Source organism: Lupinus angustifolius, chromosome LG14 (genome assembly GCF_001865875.1).
Source record: "Lupinus angustifolius cultivar Tanjil chromosome LG14, LupAngTanjil_v1.0, whole genome shotgun sequence".
Classification (NCBI taxonomy): domain Eukaryota; kingdom Viridiplantae; phylum Streptophyta; class Magnoliopsida; order Fabales; family Fabaceae; genus Lupinus; species Lupinus angustifolius.
The window spans coordinates 6240396-6258447 of NC_032022.1; the positions used below are offsets into that span (position 1 = coordinate 6240396).

The 18052-nt window shown below is 33.5% G+C and overlaps 1 protein-coding gene across 3 annotated transcripts in view; it reads right to left on the reverse strand.

Annotated features, from left to right (window-relative positions):
• LOC109326805 (pantothenate kinase 2-like) overlaps positions 1-11567 on the reverse strand; it is a 19373-nt gene extending 7806 nt beyond the window's left edge. Inside the window, exons 1-12 of one of the 3 annotated variants that reach the window (XM_019559643.1) lie at positions 11435-11567; positions 10353-10744; positions 9607-9819; positions 9380-9426; positions 8787-8903; positions 8045-8164; positions 7834-7928; positions 7656-7749; positions 7376-7507; positions 6141-6253; positions 5863-6055; positions 3930-4141 (exon numbers count right to left, since the gene is read on the reverse strand). In XM_019559643.1, coding sequence (XP_019415188.1) covers positions 3930-4141; positions 5863-6055; positions 6141-6253; positions 7376-7507; positions 7656-7749; positions 7834-7928; positions 8045-8164; positions 8787-8903; positions 9380-9426; positions 9607-9819; positions 10353-10665 — 1649 coding nt within the window. In that variant the 5' untranslated portion in view covers positions 10666-10744; positions 11435-11567. Of the gene's footprint in view, positions 1-3929; positions 4142-5862; positions 6056-6140; positions 6254-7375; positions 7508-7655; positions 7750-7833; positions 7929-8044; positions 8165-8786; positions 8904-9379; positions 9427-9606; positions 9820-10352; positions 10750-11434 lie in introns of those variants that run through there. The other 2 variants (XM_019559642.1, XM_019559641.1) reach the window with 2 other exon arrangements.

An 18052-nucleotide genomic window follows, 5' to 3' on the forward strand; every position in this document is an offset into this window, starting at 1 on the left:
GCTCTATATGTTTAGTTCTGTTGTGGAGAACAGGATTATGAGACATGCTCACAGTGCTGAGATTGTCACACAAAATGAGAGGAATTTGATGAGGAATCTTGAGTTCTGATAGCAAGGACTCAATCCAAATCATTTCTTGAGCAGCAAGGGCCAAACTTCTGTACTCTGCTTCAGTGCTTGATCTGGAGACTATTTGCTGTTTCTTGGACCACCAAGTAACCAGATTAGGCCCTACAAACAAGCAGGCCCCTGATACAGATTTTCTGTCATCAGGGTCAGTGGCCCAATCTGCATCACATAAGCCTGTGAGAGTGATGGGAAGAGAGGAGACTGAAACAGCAGCCTTGAGATGTATGCCAAAGTTGAGAGTCCCTTGAAGATATCTTAGAATCCTTTTTACAGCAATCCAATGTTGGTCAAGGGGATTACCCATAAACTGGCACACCCTATTCACACTGTAAGCTGAGTCAGGCCTGGTGATTGTAGCATATTGGAGAGCTCCAACAATGGATCTGTACAGAGTAGGATTGTCAAACTGTTTGGACTCTGATTTGGATAATCTGCAAGTTGTTGCCATGGGAGTAATGCTGGATTTGGCAGAGTCCATATTAGCTCTCTGGAGAAGATCTTTAATGTACTTGGTTTGAGTGAGGAACAGAGAGCCATCTTGAAGATGTTTAACTTCAATACCTAGAAAGTAGTCTAAATTTCCTAGGTCTTTGAGAGCAAAGGCAGAGCTTAGTTTGTGAACTAGAGCAGCAATTTGACTGTGTGATGACCCAGTGATGATTATTTCATCCACATAGACTAAGACAAAGAGTTGGTATGTACTTTTGAGACAAATAAACAGAGAGTTATCACATCTGCTGTTTTGAAAGCCTAGTTGAAGAAGGGTGCCTTTAAATTTCTCAAACCATTGTCTAGGTGCTTGTTTGAGGCCATACAATGCCTTGTGTAACTTGCATACAGTTGTTTTATCACCATTTTGAAAACCAATAGGTTGAGACATATATACCTCTTCATTGATGACACCATTTAGGAAGGCATTGTTTATGTCAAGTTGCTGGATAGTCCACCCATAAGCAACAGCAAGGGTGAGGAGAACCCTTATTGTGACAGGTTTGACTACAGGTGAGAAAGTCTCATTGTAGTCAACTCCTGGTTGTTGATGGAAGCCTTTGGCAACTAGCCTGGCTTTATATTTGTTGATAGAACCATCAGGGTTCTCTTTGATCCTGAATATCCACTTGCAGCCAATTGCCTTTTTATGTGGAGGTAAGGGAACCAGGGACCAGGTTCCTAGTTTAAGAAGAGCATCATACTCTTCTTGCATAGCACTTTTCCAAACAGGACTGAGAAGGGCCTCTTTAGGGTTGGAGGGTTCAGACTGGACCAAAAAGAGGCTTGCAAGGTTAGGCAAGATGGATTTACTTATGCCAGCCTTGGACCCTGTGATCATAGGATGAGAAGGTTGAGGGTCAGGGGTTAAAGATGATGAGGAGGAGGGAGGAAGGGTAGTGGAGGATAAGGGAAATATGGAGCTGGATGAATTAGAGGATGAAGGATTAATAGGGTTATTTAAAATAGCAGTGTCAGAAATAGGTGTGAGGGAAAAGGGAGAGTTTTGAGAAGGGTTAATGTGATTGAGGGCAGATGTTGGTTCTGAGGGATAAGTATTTTTAGTGGTGTAATTGTGGTTAGATAGGTTGTTTGGGATAGGTGGATGATGAGTGTAGGGGTCAGAGGTGGATGAATCAGAGGACAAGGGTTTAGTAGGGTTTTTATAGGGAAAAGATAATTCATTAAACTTGACATCTTTAGAGATGTATATTTTTCCATCATTGGATAGGCACTTATATCCTTTATGCATAGAGGAGTACCCTAAAAAGGTGCATTCTGTGGATCTGAAGTCAAGTTTGTGGGAGTTGTAAGGTCTTAGTAAAGGGAAGCATGCACAGCCAAAAATCTTTAGAGAAGTATAGTCAGGGTTGGATCCAAATAGAAGGTAATAAGCTAAGCTAAGCTATCTATGCCACTTGAGGTGCTCTGGGTGTTTGATTTGGGAATGGAGGCATAACAGGTTGACTTTTGAGGGAAAAGACTCTGGAAAGCATAGAGACCTTCTGAGGTGAGTGTTCCTTTGAGGAGAATGGTGTTAGAACCCTGAGATTTCACAAAACATTCATTAGGGTGGAATTCAAAATAACACTTGTTATCTTTGGCATATTGAGAGACACTAATTAGATTTTTAGTGATGGTGGGAATAAGAAGAAGATTATGTAAAGATAAAGATATGTGAGGATTTAAGGGAGAAGAAAATGTGGTGGTTCCACTACAAGATATAGGTTCTTTAGTGCCATTACCCATGTATAGGTGTTCAGGACCAAACTGTTCTGCTGTTGGATGAACTAGAGCAGGATCAGAGGTGATGTGGTTGGTGGCACCAGAGTCAGGGAACCAGAGAGAGTGCCTAGGATCAGTACCTCCAGTGCTAACATTCATGGCATAAGGTGGGTAGCCTGGGGAAGGTTGATATTGAGGACCATTGAAGGGATAGGTTGAGAAGGGGGTTTTGTGGGAAGGCATGGGTGAATGATAGTAGGGATAATAGGGAGAGGAGGGAATTGGGTAATTTTGGCCAATGTGAGAGTTGGTTGATTTAGATGGGTGATGGTCAGGTCTGGGTCCCTTAGGATAGTTGGATTGGGGGTTAGTAAAGCGAGAGGGAGGATATGGGTAAGGGTAGGCTGGATAGGGGTTGGGAATGTTATAGGGGGCAAAGAAACACCATGCTATGTCATGCCCAGGTCTGTTGCAGTGAGTGCAGAAGAAACTACTTCCATACCTGCCAGAGGGTCTGTTACCCCTATTAAATCTGCCATTTCTTTTGTTGGAACGTCCCCCTCTTGATCCATCATTGAAAGATGGAGAGAGTGAGTCATATCTGTGTGTGGGAGGGGATGTTGTTGAAGGATAAGTAGGATTGAAGTGACTAGGATTGGGGCCAGAGTCAGTATGTTGGTGTGGTGCAGGAACAGAGGCTATATTGGCTGACAGAGCATCAGAGACAGCTTTGTGTTTGTTCTTGATGATTCTTGATTCAAAGGTCAGCAAGAATTGTTCTAGCTCATTGATGGAGGGTGGATCCAGTTGGCTCTCAATAGCTGTGATGACAGGTTGGAATTCTTCACTTAATCCATCAAGGATATAGTCAGTGTGTTCTGCTGTGGATATAGGGGTGCCTATAGAGGCGAGAGAGATGGAGAATGTGCTCGAATAGGGGGAGCAGAGGAATGGGAAGGTGGGGGAGTGGAGGGATCTGAGGCAGAGGCCATTAGGGCGAGTGATACCATGTAAAAAGATAAAAGATATAAAGAAATGAAGAGAAATCTTATTATGAAATTGCAATTACAGAGGAGAAGCTTATCCCTGTAAATAGAGGGAAAGCAAAAGAGAAAATAAACAGATTAGTAACTGCATAAAGCAGTTACTGATCCTAACAACTTCCAGCAGGTGCACATAACAATTAGCACATGCTAATTGATAAATGGCACATGATAAATGCTTAAGTAAAACTTAACTAACTCTATTCTCTAATAAACTGAATTTTGAAAAGCGTAACAAATAGCCCAGTGATTAAGAAGCAAGTACATCATAGTCAATAAATATAAAGAAAGAGAATCAGGTGAAAAGCGCCTTAGTTTTTCTTGAGTGAGAGAATCAAAGTTTGACCATTTGATCTTACATGGATGGTCAACACTAGAAATTTCCCAAAACATATTTGATGCATACAGTTACACACACATAGCTCTGTAATGCTACATTCTTTGGCAATTCAAAATACCAAAATATTATCAATACAAAGCCAGCCCAATAGAAGAAAACCTATTAATCTCTTAACAGCCACCACATTCAGCAATCATGCTTACGTTTTTATGTCAGCTAGTAATGGAAACACCTCCAAAGTCGGTACTAGATGGAGAACACCGACATTCAGAGCACTTGCATCGGGTCGCAGAGTACTTCCTTTTGACAAAGGAACTTCAAAACCCCCAAGTCCAGTAGTTCCAGCAGCTGGAGTCATTGGCACAGGTGCAGTAATCTCAGTTCCCTTCTGCAAGAACTTCTCCATCCACGAAATCTGCATTGAAAATCAGAGTGTAAATGAATTTTTTATAAAATCTTGGTTGAGACTAACCCTTATTTACAAAAGAATGTAGTCTATCTCCTTACAACAGAGCAAGTCCTTTGTAAAACTGAAAAACAAGCAGTAGAGATAAAAGAGAGAAACATTAACAGAACTTATCCATCCAAACCCAATTCACTCTGAATTTATTCACATTTTTTACCTCTCTCCTATCATACTACAACCCTGCTCCCATATTTTACCTTCTGCCACCTGTCCCTTTTGTTAAACCCTCCTCTCTCTACTCTATCTGATTCCAACTCTGTTTTATTCTCACCACTAAGTCCAAGTCCCTCCTTACACCTCCACACCTACCCAACACACATCGGTAAAGGGCCTACGGAATGCACAAAAATGTGGAATTTTCAAACAGGTTGAGTAGCTTCTGAGTGTAAGAAAAAGAACTAAACGAAAGCAGATAGCATATTAAAGTTGGGAACCATCTAGCAAAATTCAAAATAAATGAAAAAATTAGTCACCAAGAATTATCATTTGCTGAGTTAACTGTATTTTTAAAGAAGATAATATGTAATTACTGCTCCTCTCCATCTATGAGTTCTAATTAAAAGCTTTTTAATAGCTGAAGTTTTGATTGCTTCTTTCATTTTTTTTAAAATCGTAGCAAGCTAACACAGCTGGAATTATAACAAAACTATACTTACTTGAACCTGCAGCTCTAATACACTCTAATTGTAATACCATGGGACGACATAAAAAAATTATTCCAGAGAATCTCATTAACGGAGTTACTATTTTAGCTATTTTATGTTGCAACTTAAATAGAAAAAAATCGACACATCAAAGTAGGACCTTCTTGATGGAGATGGAATTGATGCCTCATAAAAATCATATTCTTATTAAGTAGATTCTCTATAACTATAACTACGAAGTTGAGCAAAAACATCAACAGATTATCAATTTCAGTTACCAAATTCGCTCCTCTACCCCTTTGCATACCAGTTCACGCTTACCAGTTTGTGATACTTTTGCGATTTGGGATGTCAACGAATTGAATCCAAATCGTTACTTGCCAAGAATCCCTGTTTCTGAGAGATGCAACACGCGGTTCTGTGCAAGACGGAGAAACAATACCCTAACAGTTCTATTAAAATGGGCAGTTTAGTACTTTAGCTTTAGAAAAACTCGGGTTCGGGTTGACAGGTTCAGTTTGATATTGGCTTTGTTTTATAGCATGCTTTTTCTTTATAACAAATTTTATACCATAATTTTGATATAATTTTTTTATAAAAAACAGATGTGTAAAGATATCGTTCCCGAACCTAGTCGGGTAGGTGTCCCACACGTTGGGCCACCCTTTTTAAATTTTATGGCATAATTTTATTTAAATTAGTCCTGGAAAGTCTCTCTGTTTATGGGGGTAAGGCTCTGTACATCTACCATCCCCGCATCCCACTAAGTGGGAGCCTCTGCACTGGGCCACCCTTTTCTTAATTTTATTTAAATTAGTCGAATATGCACTCACAGCTTATTTAAACCTTTAATAAATTAGTCCGTTTAATATTTAGAATGAAAAACAACAAAATAAAAGAAACGTCTATTATAAAATAACAACAATAATATAGTAGAAGTAGTGGACTATAAAGTACCAACTAAGATCCATTTATATAAACCAAGCAACAACCACAAGTCATATATTTCCAATTCATATCACTTACCTTCTCATTCAAATCCCCAAGTGGTGGTCCATGTATTTTGCCTCCTGTATATGGGGCACCCATTGGGAACCTTTCAACCAAATGATGCACCATGAGGTCATCTAAACCATGCTTTTCATAGCTCATAAATGCACCTAAAGCTCCCAGAAATCCTTCATGTCGCAAGAACATTGCTTGTGCTTCCCCTTTTGACCTAATGAAAAATGATATAAATTGCAAGACAAATTCAATTTAAATGAAGGAAAAATATTCAGCTAGGTAAAGTCATTAGTATGCACCAGAAGTGAACTGCAAAAGAAATAGTGTCCATCGTATAGGCATGGCCTCTTATAAAAAATCCTCCAAAAAAGATACGCTTCAACCCAAATCGCAATGCATTCAAGTAAGCTATCTACAAAAAAGCAATGAAAAGAACACAAGATCGGTCAGGTACTTTCTGGGAGAACAGATGCTGGAATAGAACATGAAAATCACTGAGGGAAGATTCCTCATAATGCTACAAAGTATCACCTAGAACCAGAACCAGTTTCACCAATTATCTTCACAGATTAATAGTTTCTCTGTATTTTCTTTATCTCGCATTATGATTAAAGGAAAATCTTTTTGGAACGTCTTTCTAAGGAACAATAAATTTTAAAATCAATGTATTATCACTTTGATCTTAAAAAGAAAGGTTCACAAATTGCTAAACTAGTATGAACTTTTGTCAACATAATATGAATAACTATATCAAACCAACATTAACTTTGCAAATGTTGTACAAAAGCTTATATAAAGAAAATATTTTTTCATTTATATATATGTTTGAGAGCTAGTCCTTGACATGGTATACGAGCCTACTCCAGGTAGGGAAGGGTTCAATTCTTGCTTCCTCCATTCTTCTAACAAAAAACTAGAATTCAGCACATGGTATAGTGGACCAATGCATTGTCACAATTCATGCCCGAAGGGGCATGTTAGAGAAATAAAATCATTCATATCCCTCGACTTAACATAATTATCTTTTATGAGAGTTGGTCCTTGGTATAGTAATAGAACCTCTACAACCAATTTGTTAATAGTACGATTCTTGCCACTCCCATTCTTCAAAATAAAAAACTGGATTCCGCACAAGGTAGAGTAGAGGACTATGCGTTGTCCATGTTTGAAGGCAAGAGCCAGGAAGGCTCTAGCATGACATCGGTAGGGGGCATGTTAAAGATATAAAGCAAAAGGTGAGCCACCATGGCTCCACCTAACTGCTTCGACTTTTAAGAGAGTTTGTCCTTAACACATATTCAAAGAGAAATTCAACGATAGTCAATTAACTAAACAAAATGAATATCGTATTCTTACATGCCTAATTTACAAAACTATCCCTCAACAGATATCAAACGAGGAATTGAATAACTTGATAAGCTGAATGAAACAGTCTAAATTTTTACCAATACTTTCAAGATCTGCATTACTGCTTACATTTAGCAGCTTACATTTGTGATTTAAAAAATGGATAAATTTATAGTTGTCAGCTCACTTGGCCAATATTGTACGAAATCATCCGTAGAAGAGAGAGTGATATATCTTCTGGTCTGTAGTCCGTAAGCTCCTTTTTTTCTGATATAGTTTTGCCGAAACTTGAAGCAATAGTAGACGCTGATAGGCCAATCTAGGATTGTATAAAACAGGGGAATATTCAGCTATCTTGATTGATTAAAAAAATCAAAGGGTTCATATCTATATCAAGTTATTTCAAAATAATTATTTCCCTAAAGGATGATAATTTATATGGAAATAAGATCAACAGAAAAAATCACCTTAGAATAGTCCAAACCACCATAAATATCCCCTACAAGCATGTCAATGTTACTATTGTCACCTTTCTGACTCAGCTCAAGCAACTCATCAAAGCTGGAAATTCATTTCAACAAACACCTTGTCAAAAGTTCAAATATAGCAACGAATCAAAATAATAAGGAACCGAATGAAAATGACCTCTTGCACTTGGTTAACAGTCTCCCCAAACCCCAATAAGTACCACCACCAACATTTGTCCCACTAACCCTTTCGAATTTTCCTTCCCCGTCAACCTAGTCAAACATAAATTAAAAGTTTAGAGTAGAACCTGTTAGTCTTCATGGAACAGAATCCAAACAGATCAGACGTTTAATAAAATTATGAAAATATGAAATAAAAGAAAATGTACCTTGATCATACTAACACCAGATCCAATATTAACTAGAAGATAAGGGAACAAATCATTAGGGTCAATTTGAACAAACTCTTTCTGGCCCTCCATGTGTGTGAAAGCTTCATGACGAATTGCCTAATAAGTGGTAAAATTTTAATAAAAACTTATTGATGACTAAGAAGAAAAACTACAAATCAGTTAGCAAGTATGAATTAATAGCGTAGAACGGACCCTTCCAATATTCCAAAGTCCAAACTAAATTATAGAACTTGTTTTATTATAGCAGAGAAGAGTTAACATAGTTCTCAATCATATCTTGGTTAATACTTAATAGGAAGAAACATGTGACGTCAAGTGAACAAAAGTCGGCTATAATATGTTAACATATAAAACTATATTTAAGTTTGTCCCTCCAACAATTTGCGAATAAAATGGAGACTCCATACATAACGGCCGACCAGTCTTGCCAACTAATTGGCTCTTTATCTTCTGAAACAAGAGGAAAAGACAATGATATGATTAAAAGAAGCAAAGTCGGATAGACGGCTTTTCTTCCATTAATTATTTATTTGAATAAGGAGTACCTATTCATATTTATGATAAGTATCATATAAGAAATGTTGGATAATGCATCATGTGAAGATTAATATATATGTACACATATATAAATATATTTCAACTTGGTAGATGCATAACATCCTATAGAGCTGGCTTAAATAAAATGCAAGCAAAACAGATAATTCAAGACAGGGACCACCTTTAGCAAGAAATTTGCACCTGCAACAAGACAATCCATTTCATCTTCTTTGTCAAGACTGACCCCAAGTCTTTCTTTGAAAAGATCAGCATACTTGTATGCTCCACCACCAGTAGCCTGTCACACGACGAATAATCATTTTAGTATGGCAATAGTATCAACACGGAAGATAAGCAATAAACTACTACAAAATTGTGTGTATTCACCCCTTTATAAAACAGATATTACAGATTATAACACCAACAACATGAAATAAACAGAAAGGTCTCAAATTTGAGTCTTTATTTTCATAGATTCAAGTTTCTCAAGCAATTTCTGATTATGAGCCCTGCACGCGGTAACTCTGGGATTTGAACCCCTAATATTGCAGTTGCAGGTGAGTTTCTCATTAGTTGTCATCCACTTCCACTCGGTTATCATTTTCGCAATAACTACTTCTACATGTCATAAGTCGTAACAAGTTATAGTCCCATGCACACAAGCTAAAAAACTAGAGTTGATAATCTGAAGATATGATATAATCCAAACAGCAAAGGATAATAGAATCAAGCTTCGAATAAGCCAAAAAAAAACAGACAAATACTAGAAGTTACCTTAATTATGGCATTCCGGTCAGCACCAGTGTAATGTGATTCCAAACCTATAAAAATTAATTCATTAAATTGTTATACTGTACTGAAACTTGTTAGAAATATTGAATGTAATTGGATGAGAAGATAGGACCAACAAAATTATAAAATGTTATTGAATATGCAGTACAGTTTTAGCAATAAAATATTGTAGAAATGATATTGGTAAAAGTAAAGTGAAAAAGGTTTACCACCACAGTGAAGCTGCTTTGAAGAAATGAAATCTAAGCACTCGTTAATCTTTCTTGTCTCAAACTTCACAAAGTGAAGCCTCCCACCAAGAATAGGGTAGCTTCTCCTGTTACCATTAGAAATCCCCAGTCTGTCTTTCACACTTCTCTTCCTTTTATCATCGGAAGATTGGTCCTCATGTCTTGAAAAGTACACCAACTTTATCAGAGATCCTACCCACAAAATTGAACAAGTTCAAGCATACTCCAGAGGCTACCAACCCTTTATTTTGTTGCTAAAATTTAATCAAATTAACATAGAATTGAACAATCATACATCAATGAATATAAAACAAACTGTAAAAAGACCAAAAAGAAAAGGATCAGACTGAAATAGGTACTGCCATAGGGTTCAATTCTCTTTTCTTTATTTTTTCTGCACAAGAGGGATCTCAAAGACTACCGCGAAAATCCAGAACATAAGGATACAACCAGGCTTAATATAACGATATAAAACAAGAAAAGAAACAAACAAGCCTTTTGGATTGTGAAAGGGAAGGTCCTCAACAGATTGCAATTGTTTTATACATCTCATATACAGATTACAGAGAGAAAGCAGAAAATGCTAAAGTAACTCTATCCTATCTCGAAAAATGAAGCACAACAAAACCCATTTACCAACAGAAAAACAAACAATTTTAAAAAATTCAAACCACCGATAAGCATTTCAACATGAATGTTTATAATTGATAAAACCATTACAATACCTCCAATGTCTAGAGCCAAGTGAGATAAATCATCAGATTGATTAGGCAACAAAATGGTGGGATTCTTTTCCTCAAGATTCCCTTGAATCTCAGCTTTGCTTACATCAAGTTGAGGCCTTGAACTTGACCTATGGATAGAAGAATTTCCTGCTGGAGGAGCCATTTCTCTATCTCCTTGACCACTATGACCCTCTTCTTCTTCTTCTTCTTTCTCCTTGACCAATGTCCTATAATTATTGTTATTGTTCCCCTCACTCTCTTCTTTGATAATCCCAAGAACTTTTTTATGATCCTCTTCTACCAATCCAGCCATATTTATTTTATATATGATCCACACACCACTCAAACTATAACCCCACCAAAAAAAACTATATTTGGTCACTGGTCCTTTCCTACACTACACCAAAAAACAACCAAACACACATTTTTATCAATAAATGAATAAATATAATAATATAATATTGATGATTGCATAAGAAAACATTAACTTGGGGACCATTTTTACATTTCTAATAACCTCTCATTCGATCCATCTCATCGACCCGTTAGCGTCTATTTGCGAGTTGGTTATTGGAAGGAAATAGATAAAACCAAAGAAAGGATTTGGAGCCATCAAATACACTTGTTAGATGGCTCTAACTCTCGAGTTTTTCATTTCCTTTCCTTCCGAACTCCCAAGTAGACCTTATTATCACTAAGATTTGGTTGTTGTTGTATAATTCAACAAGAAAAATTGTATTCACAAATTGAGAATGGAATAAATGAGAGGTGGATATTGAATGCTGAGGAAACGGGTTCTGAATTCAATGAAATGATTTTTTAATATTATTGTACCAAAATTTACAGTTGCACCATAAAGGATAATAAATAAAATGAAATAAAACAAAAAATGTGTGATTGAGTTCAGATTAGATAGCAGCGCCACCAATCACCCGGTCAGGAAGGAAAAGAGGGAATTAAGTTTGAGAATACAATAATTAATAATAATAATAATAATAATAAATAAATAAATAGTAATAATGAAGTGAAAATGAGATTGGGAAGTGAAGAAAGAAAGTATAAACATGATGTTAATCTGATACCTTGGAAGGAAGTGAGAAAATAGAGACGGAAAGAGGGAAGAAAATAAGGAAGAGAAAGCAAAGCAGTGTGAGATGCAGTTTCTACGATGAAAACTTAATTGTTGAAGACAGCGCGCACTTGCAAACAAACATTTTTATGAGTTTCATCCGTTAGCCCCTAACTTTATCGACTGTATCTAGTACCAAAAACTGTTTATTTAAGTAGTTTTATGTTGGATCTAATAATTATTCACTCTAAAAAAACAGATTATAATATAAATATTTATATTAATAATACATAAATATTATATTATTTTACTATTGTAGTATGTAAATAAAAGATGATTAAGACTAATGATAAAATCTCCAACAATTTTAGATCGTCTGGCCTATAATAAGTTAGGTTAAATTTTATTTTTTTCGTAAAGATATATGACTTACCCTTTTTAAAATGTCTAGTTAACTTAATAGGTTAGACTAAGTCATGTAAAAGACATATTAAACATAACAGATCGGTGGATTTAGTTATATTATAGATCTATATTCATATTATACTATTTCAATATATATATAATATTATTATACATGTAATTTTAATATAAAAATATATACAAAATATATAATTTAATTTTAAAGTTAGATGAGTCTAGTTACCGGTAGGCATACTGGATAATTTAAATGTAAACATAGTGATCTATTTCATAACGATATACTATAGCATACCATTAAAGTGGCTAATACACTAGATTATACTTTTAAACAAGTAAGATCTGAGTTTTGAATATTTTTTTAAAACGGGCTAATAGGGCAGACTCAAACTCATATATGCTATATAAGTTCGATTTGTTTAAGGCAGAGTCCGACATGTTCTCGTCTGTTTTAACTCTTATTGTAACATAATAATAATAATAATAATAATAATAATTTTTATGGTATAGGAGAATTATTTTCAATAAGTAATGTTATTAATTTAAGGGGCAGGAAATAGAAAGTAATATATGCAGATGTATTGTTTCTCTTGTATTATGCACTTAGATTAATAAAAAACATTAAGTTTAGAATTTTTTTAAGATAACTGTGGTGGATATAATTATAATGTTATAATAACATATTTTAAATAATCCACAAAATTAACTATTATCATTAATATATGAAATTCAGATAATGAGAAACAAAGAGAATATACGATATAAGATAAGTTTATCTTAATACTAATAAGCTCTGCAGTACTATTGATAGATGACTGGTTTTTCTTTTTTTTGCAACGAGTGGGTAGATTTTTTCTGTGCGTGTAGAAAAGGTTTCTTAATCAAAGCAAATTCCACTTCAATGATCTTTATACCTTGAAATGGATTAGTCTTCAGTTGTCAATTGAGAGTCTAGGTGCAAAAAAAAGTTTACCATATTTGTTTTTACTTGAAATTTGTATTTGAAAGTGGATAGCACCCTCACGCAAAAACTTTGCGAAGAAATTTGTCCTAATCATCAATATGACTAGGTTAATCTCATAACTATATTGTATAAATATAATAAGAAACTCAAACTTAGGTCATAAAGAACATTTTATACTAATATAATGCTTAGTAATAAGTATAACTAAATAGACCTTTATTAAAAGCTTATTATATCCTCACATGTGCTCTTACTTTAAACAACAAATGGTCAGTTTTAAGTATAGAACAAGCAAACTTGAGAGATATATAACCTACATGTTATTATATATAAACTGTTATTTATTTTTTAAATTTAGAGAAAAGGGGAATGAAGCGAAAGACAATTCTACCAACAAGAAATAGCTAGTTACTCATCCATTATAAATTTGTTATTAACAACAAGACATTAATTTAATAGTGTAAGGTGTTACTGGATCTTCAGATAGGCTAAAATGGTTAAATATTCTATTCCTACGAGTGATACTTGTTGGGAGCAACAACCAAATATCATGAAATATATTAATTTATGATCCATATGGTAAGAGGTTACCATTTCATATACAAAAAAAATTGTAAATCACTTACCAATAAAGAATTTAAGTCATATAATTTGAATTAACAATTTTTTTTATATAATGAGACCTATGGAAGTTAAAATAAGTGACTAAGAAATAACAAAAAGATTATTCAAAAACATAAACCTTAAACATTTAAAGAACAAACACAATTAAATTATTGCATCTAAAAATATTCAGTAACTATGAAAAATTGCAATGGTATAATTGAGACAACTCCAAGATTGAGAGTTAAGTGAGGATGAGATATAACGAAAATGAGCGCTTCATAATAATTAGTTATAATGAAAATTTGGGATTGAATGAAAAAAATGAGAGTACCTCAAAGACTAGCATAACCATTCATTGTTGGAAGATTGAATCAAATATATGATTTAATCTGAGATTGCAAGTTATTGGAAATTAGGGTCAAATTTGGGATATGCTGTTGGTTTCATAGAAAAGAAAAGATGTCACCATTTGTGTTTTTAGTTCGAAAATTAAATAAGTAGTTGAATAAATATAAATGACTGAATGTTGATCCATTTATAAGCCTAAATATAAGATTCAGTAATAAACTAAATTAGTGGGTTCTATAGGATAGAGCCAAGTTCACCAAAGTGGGCGAAAGTTGGGCTTGGGGAATCGCCTTTCCAATTTAATCTCTTTTGACATTTAGGCTTTGTGCGGGAGTTAGGAGCGAAAAAGAATGAGAGGGATCGAAGGGTTAGGAAGGGAAGGGAAAAAGAAGGAAATTCTCTCCCTTGTTTGGGAGTATGAAATTTAGATGAATGAGGATAAACGAATGATAATGTAAGAAATTTTTTGATTTTCCCTTAAAAATGTAATTAATAATGAGAAATGAAAAATAATATGTAATTATATATTATTATTAAACATATTTAGCTATTTTGACATTTTATTTCAAAAAAACCCCAAATTTTAAAAATAGACACATGGAGAGTTTCTCTCATTGATCCAACTCCCAAACAAGGTGAATGCTTTCCAAAGTCATCTATTCCCCTCCAAAACTTCACTCCCAAACAAGACCTTAACGGACTAATAATACATAAATATAAGAAAGTGTACCAAATTGCTATATGTATGTCTTTGGTCTATTTGATATGATAATATTATAAAAAAAGAAAACTATATAAAGAAAATATATTTTCTTTTTTAAAAATAATTGCTTCATATTTAATGTAATATATTTTCTAAACATCATTAAAATGTGAAAAAAGAATTTTTATAGGAAAAACAATTTTGAAAAAGTTAAATTTTATTTTAAAAAGGTAGTTGATTATTTTTAAACCAATAATAGTTTCTTATTTCATTCTTGCAAAATTAATGAATTAATGATAAAATTATTATTAGTATATAGGTAACTTCTTTATTTGTAAATTATTATATGATTTTTAGGAGGAAAAAGCATGAAATACCAAAATTGTTTTCAAACTATCTGTCTTTCACAAAAACGACAAAATTATTGAGGGTCATGATTATGTTTTAAACAAATTTATCAATTTTCTTCCCCCTTTTTTGTCTAACTAAACTAGGAAAGAGAAACTAGTTATCTATCTTTTTTATATGCAGTTTTTTTGAGGAGAGGGTGAATAATGTAATTGTCCAGATCTAAACCTACATACTCAATATCTGTTCTGATCTCTGGACTTCCATGATTGGGAAGAGGTTATGGAGATCATAAGATTCCATCATCTCCCTGAAAATGCAACCATACTTTTGGGAGGAAAATGTAGAAACCCGTATTTATCCTCAATTTAGATAATTTTGGTACTTGAACCAAATTTTAAAGGTTCAATAGTCTACTATTATTTATATTAAAATGGTACCTTCATAAATTGCATGGATCTATATCTTAGGATTGTTTAAATAATTATTTTCTACATTACTTAAGGGCTAACTTATTAGCACCTGAAATGTGGTGAGTTTCTAGCATGTTTAGTAGTTGTTATTTTTAAGGAATCTGACACTAAATTTTGAGATGCAAAGTGACGATTGGGCACATAATTTGAGGGGTATTGTTTTTTGTTTTTATTGGTACATTTTTATTTGGGACTAGATGGTCTATTTAGTATCTATAGTTGAAAAAATGGGTTCCAGACCAATGAATATTGTTTACATATGTTGTACTTTAAACAGTGACAAAATCTCCTAAATATTTGGTTTATTAAAAAGTTCTTTTTATAAAAAGACCATTAAGTTTTATAAAAAATATATTTTGGCCCTCTTTTAACTTATTATATTTATAAAATTGTCACTCCTCTATAAAATCATTAAAATATCACTATTGTTTTAGAAAAATTATTTTGAATATGAAAATCACCCAAAATTTCTCATAGAAGTTTCCAAAATACCCTTAATTGGGTAAAATGATCATCATGTCCTTATAACTTCATGGGCATTACCGAAATGCCTCCAATTTGATAAAAAAATCTTTAATAACCTTATAAAATCATAACAATTATTGTAATACTAAAAAATAGGCAAAAATAATTATTTGATATTACAAAACTATAAAAATTACTATTTCACCCCTACTTGGTTAGAAACCATTAGTGACTTTATAAAATAAAAAAACATTATTATAATACCCATAAATAGGTAAAAATAATTATTTGATTTTATAAAACTATACAATGTAACATAATGCTCTTTGTATAGAAACATTACCACTTTACCCTTCGTAATTTTTTTATTTTCTCTCTCTCTTCCACTATAGTTTGTAAAATGGGTTTGGAAAAAATAATATGTTCATAACTATCTCTATTTACTTGATGCTTACTATGTATCAAAGAAACTGAGGTGTGAGTACTATTGTGGTTACTTGCAAAGAAATAGATACTAATTTTATAAAATTCCTCATTATTTAATCAATTAACTAGTGCATTAATGAATTATCTGCTTCTACATATGATCGATTAACTCAAGAACTTAATTAATTAACCGGTTCTTATTTCTTGAAAAATAGTTTTCTTTAGTCACAAAGATTACTAAGATTCAACAAAACATGCATGCACACTTACAAATGATAACACATAGTTAATGCAATAAACATAAAATGCAATTAATCACATGATGTTATGCATGCTAAGTTAAGGAAATCAAACAATACGAAAACGTAAAGAGTTAAGGGATAAGATAAATGAGACAATGACTTTTATCTTGGTTCGTTTGCTTGTCCAAGTGCAAATTACATTCATGCCTCCCTTTCAGACCTTGAAAGATTTTCTTCATTATAAAAATCAATATCTTACAAACACACTTCCACCAAGACAATCTTGGACTTCAAGCTTCTAATAGTTTGCCTTCACCCACTTCTAATGGCTCGTCACCACTATTAATGGTCAGCCCAACCACTTCTAACTTCTCCTACCAAGACTCTTGTATAGTGAACCTAGGTTCTAATGACACCTAGCCACATCTAACTAGAGTTTTCTCAAACCTTTTCTCTTCTACTTGGTGATATCACACACCTAATAGAAATATAGATACCAAAGTCTAAATGTATACAAAACAAGTAATTGCACCTCAATATGTTGAATATACACCCTCCTAAAATCTAAGAACCTCTCTACAAGTCTCACAAGCTCGAAGTATAGAAATGTGAGACGCAAGGTTTCTTTTTAAAAGATATGACAATGCAATTCTTGAAATAACTTCTCTAAAGATTCATGAAGTTTTTCTCTTATCTCTATTTTCTCTTTTTTTTTCAAAAACACTTAGGAAAATATATCTCTGGATATGAAAGTGTATGAACAAAAATTGATTTTCGAATAACTCTCTTTATTGATCTCAATAATTGATGCAAATGAGAAAATTTAGGTTAATATACAGTTATGTTTTCTGGTATAGTTAATTGATTACACTTTACTTAATCAATTAAATATTCTTTAAAAAAAAAATTCATAAACTATGACTACCATTAATCGATTAATCCTAAACTTAATCGATAAACGAGGTCCCAATTTTGTGTAGCTTGATAGATTAACTAAACCTTAATCGATTATGGGTTTTCTGAACAATATACTTTAATGTGATATGAACCTCGTACATAATTTGTAAAAGTATGATGCATGACTTTGAATGTTGTATGATTTAAAACTCTACTTGATGCATCAAAATCATATGGTCGTGTATTTATGCATGTGTATTTATATCATGTATGTACGCATGTAAGTCTCATTTTAGTTATGATCAATTTTAGGTGTTGCGAGACTTCCATTAAGGTTCACCTAGCCTAGATCCTACCCAATCAAACTTCTTATGACCTAAGAAAATATGAAAACACTTAGGCTCTAGATCTTCTTGAATGCTTGAACTTGAGTATTGACTTTGACTTTGCTGTTTGTTGATTTGTCAATATCTTCAAGCTTGTCCTTGAACTTTATCTACAACCTTTGTCTTTAGTCTTTGTTTAAACTTTGTCTTCTATCTTTCTCATCATCAAAATCCGTGTGATGCATGCTTGGACATATAATCTGCTCATGTGATACATGCTTGCATTTACAATCTCTCACTTTTTCATCATGACAAACTATTATTATATTTGACAAATCATTGTTGGATCTACTTGATGAAAATCAACTTTGTTTTTCAATTTTCGTTGTTTTAGGTTGATGTGTGTTGCTCCC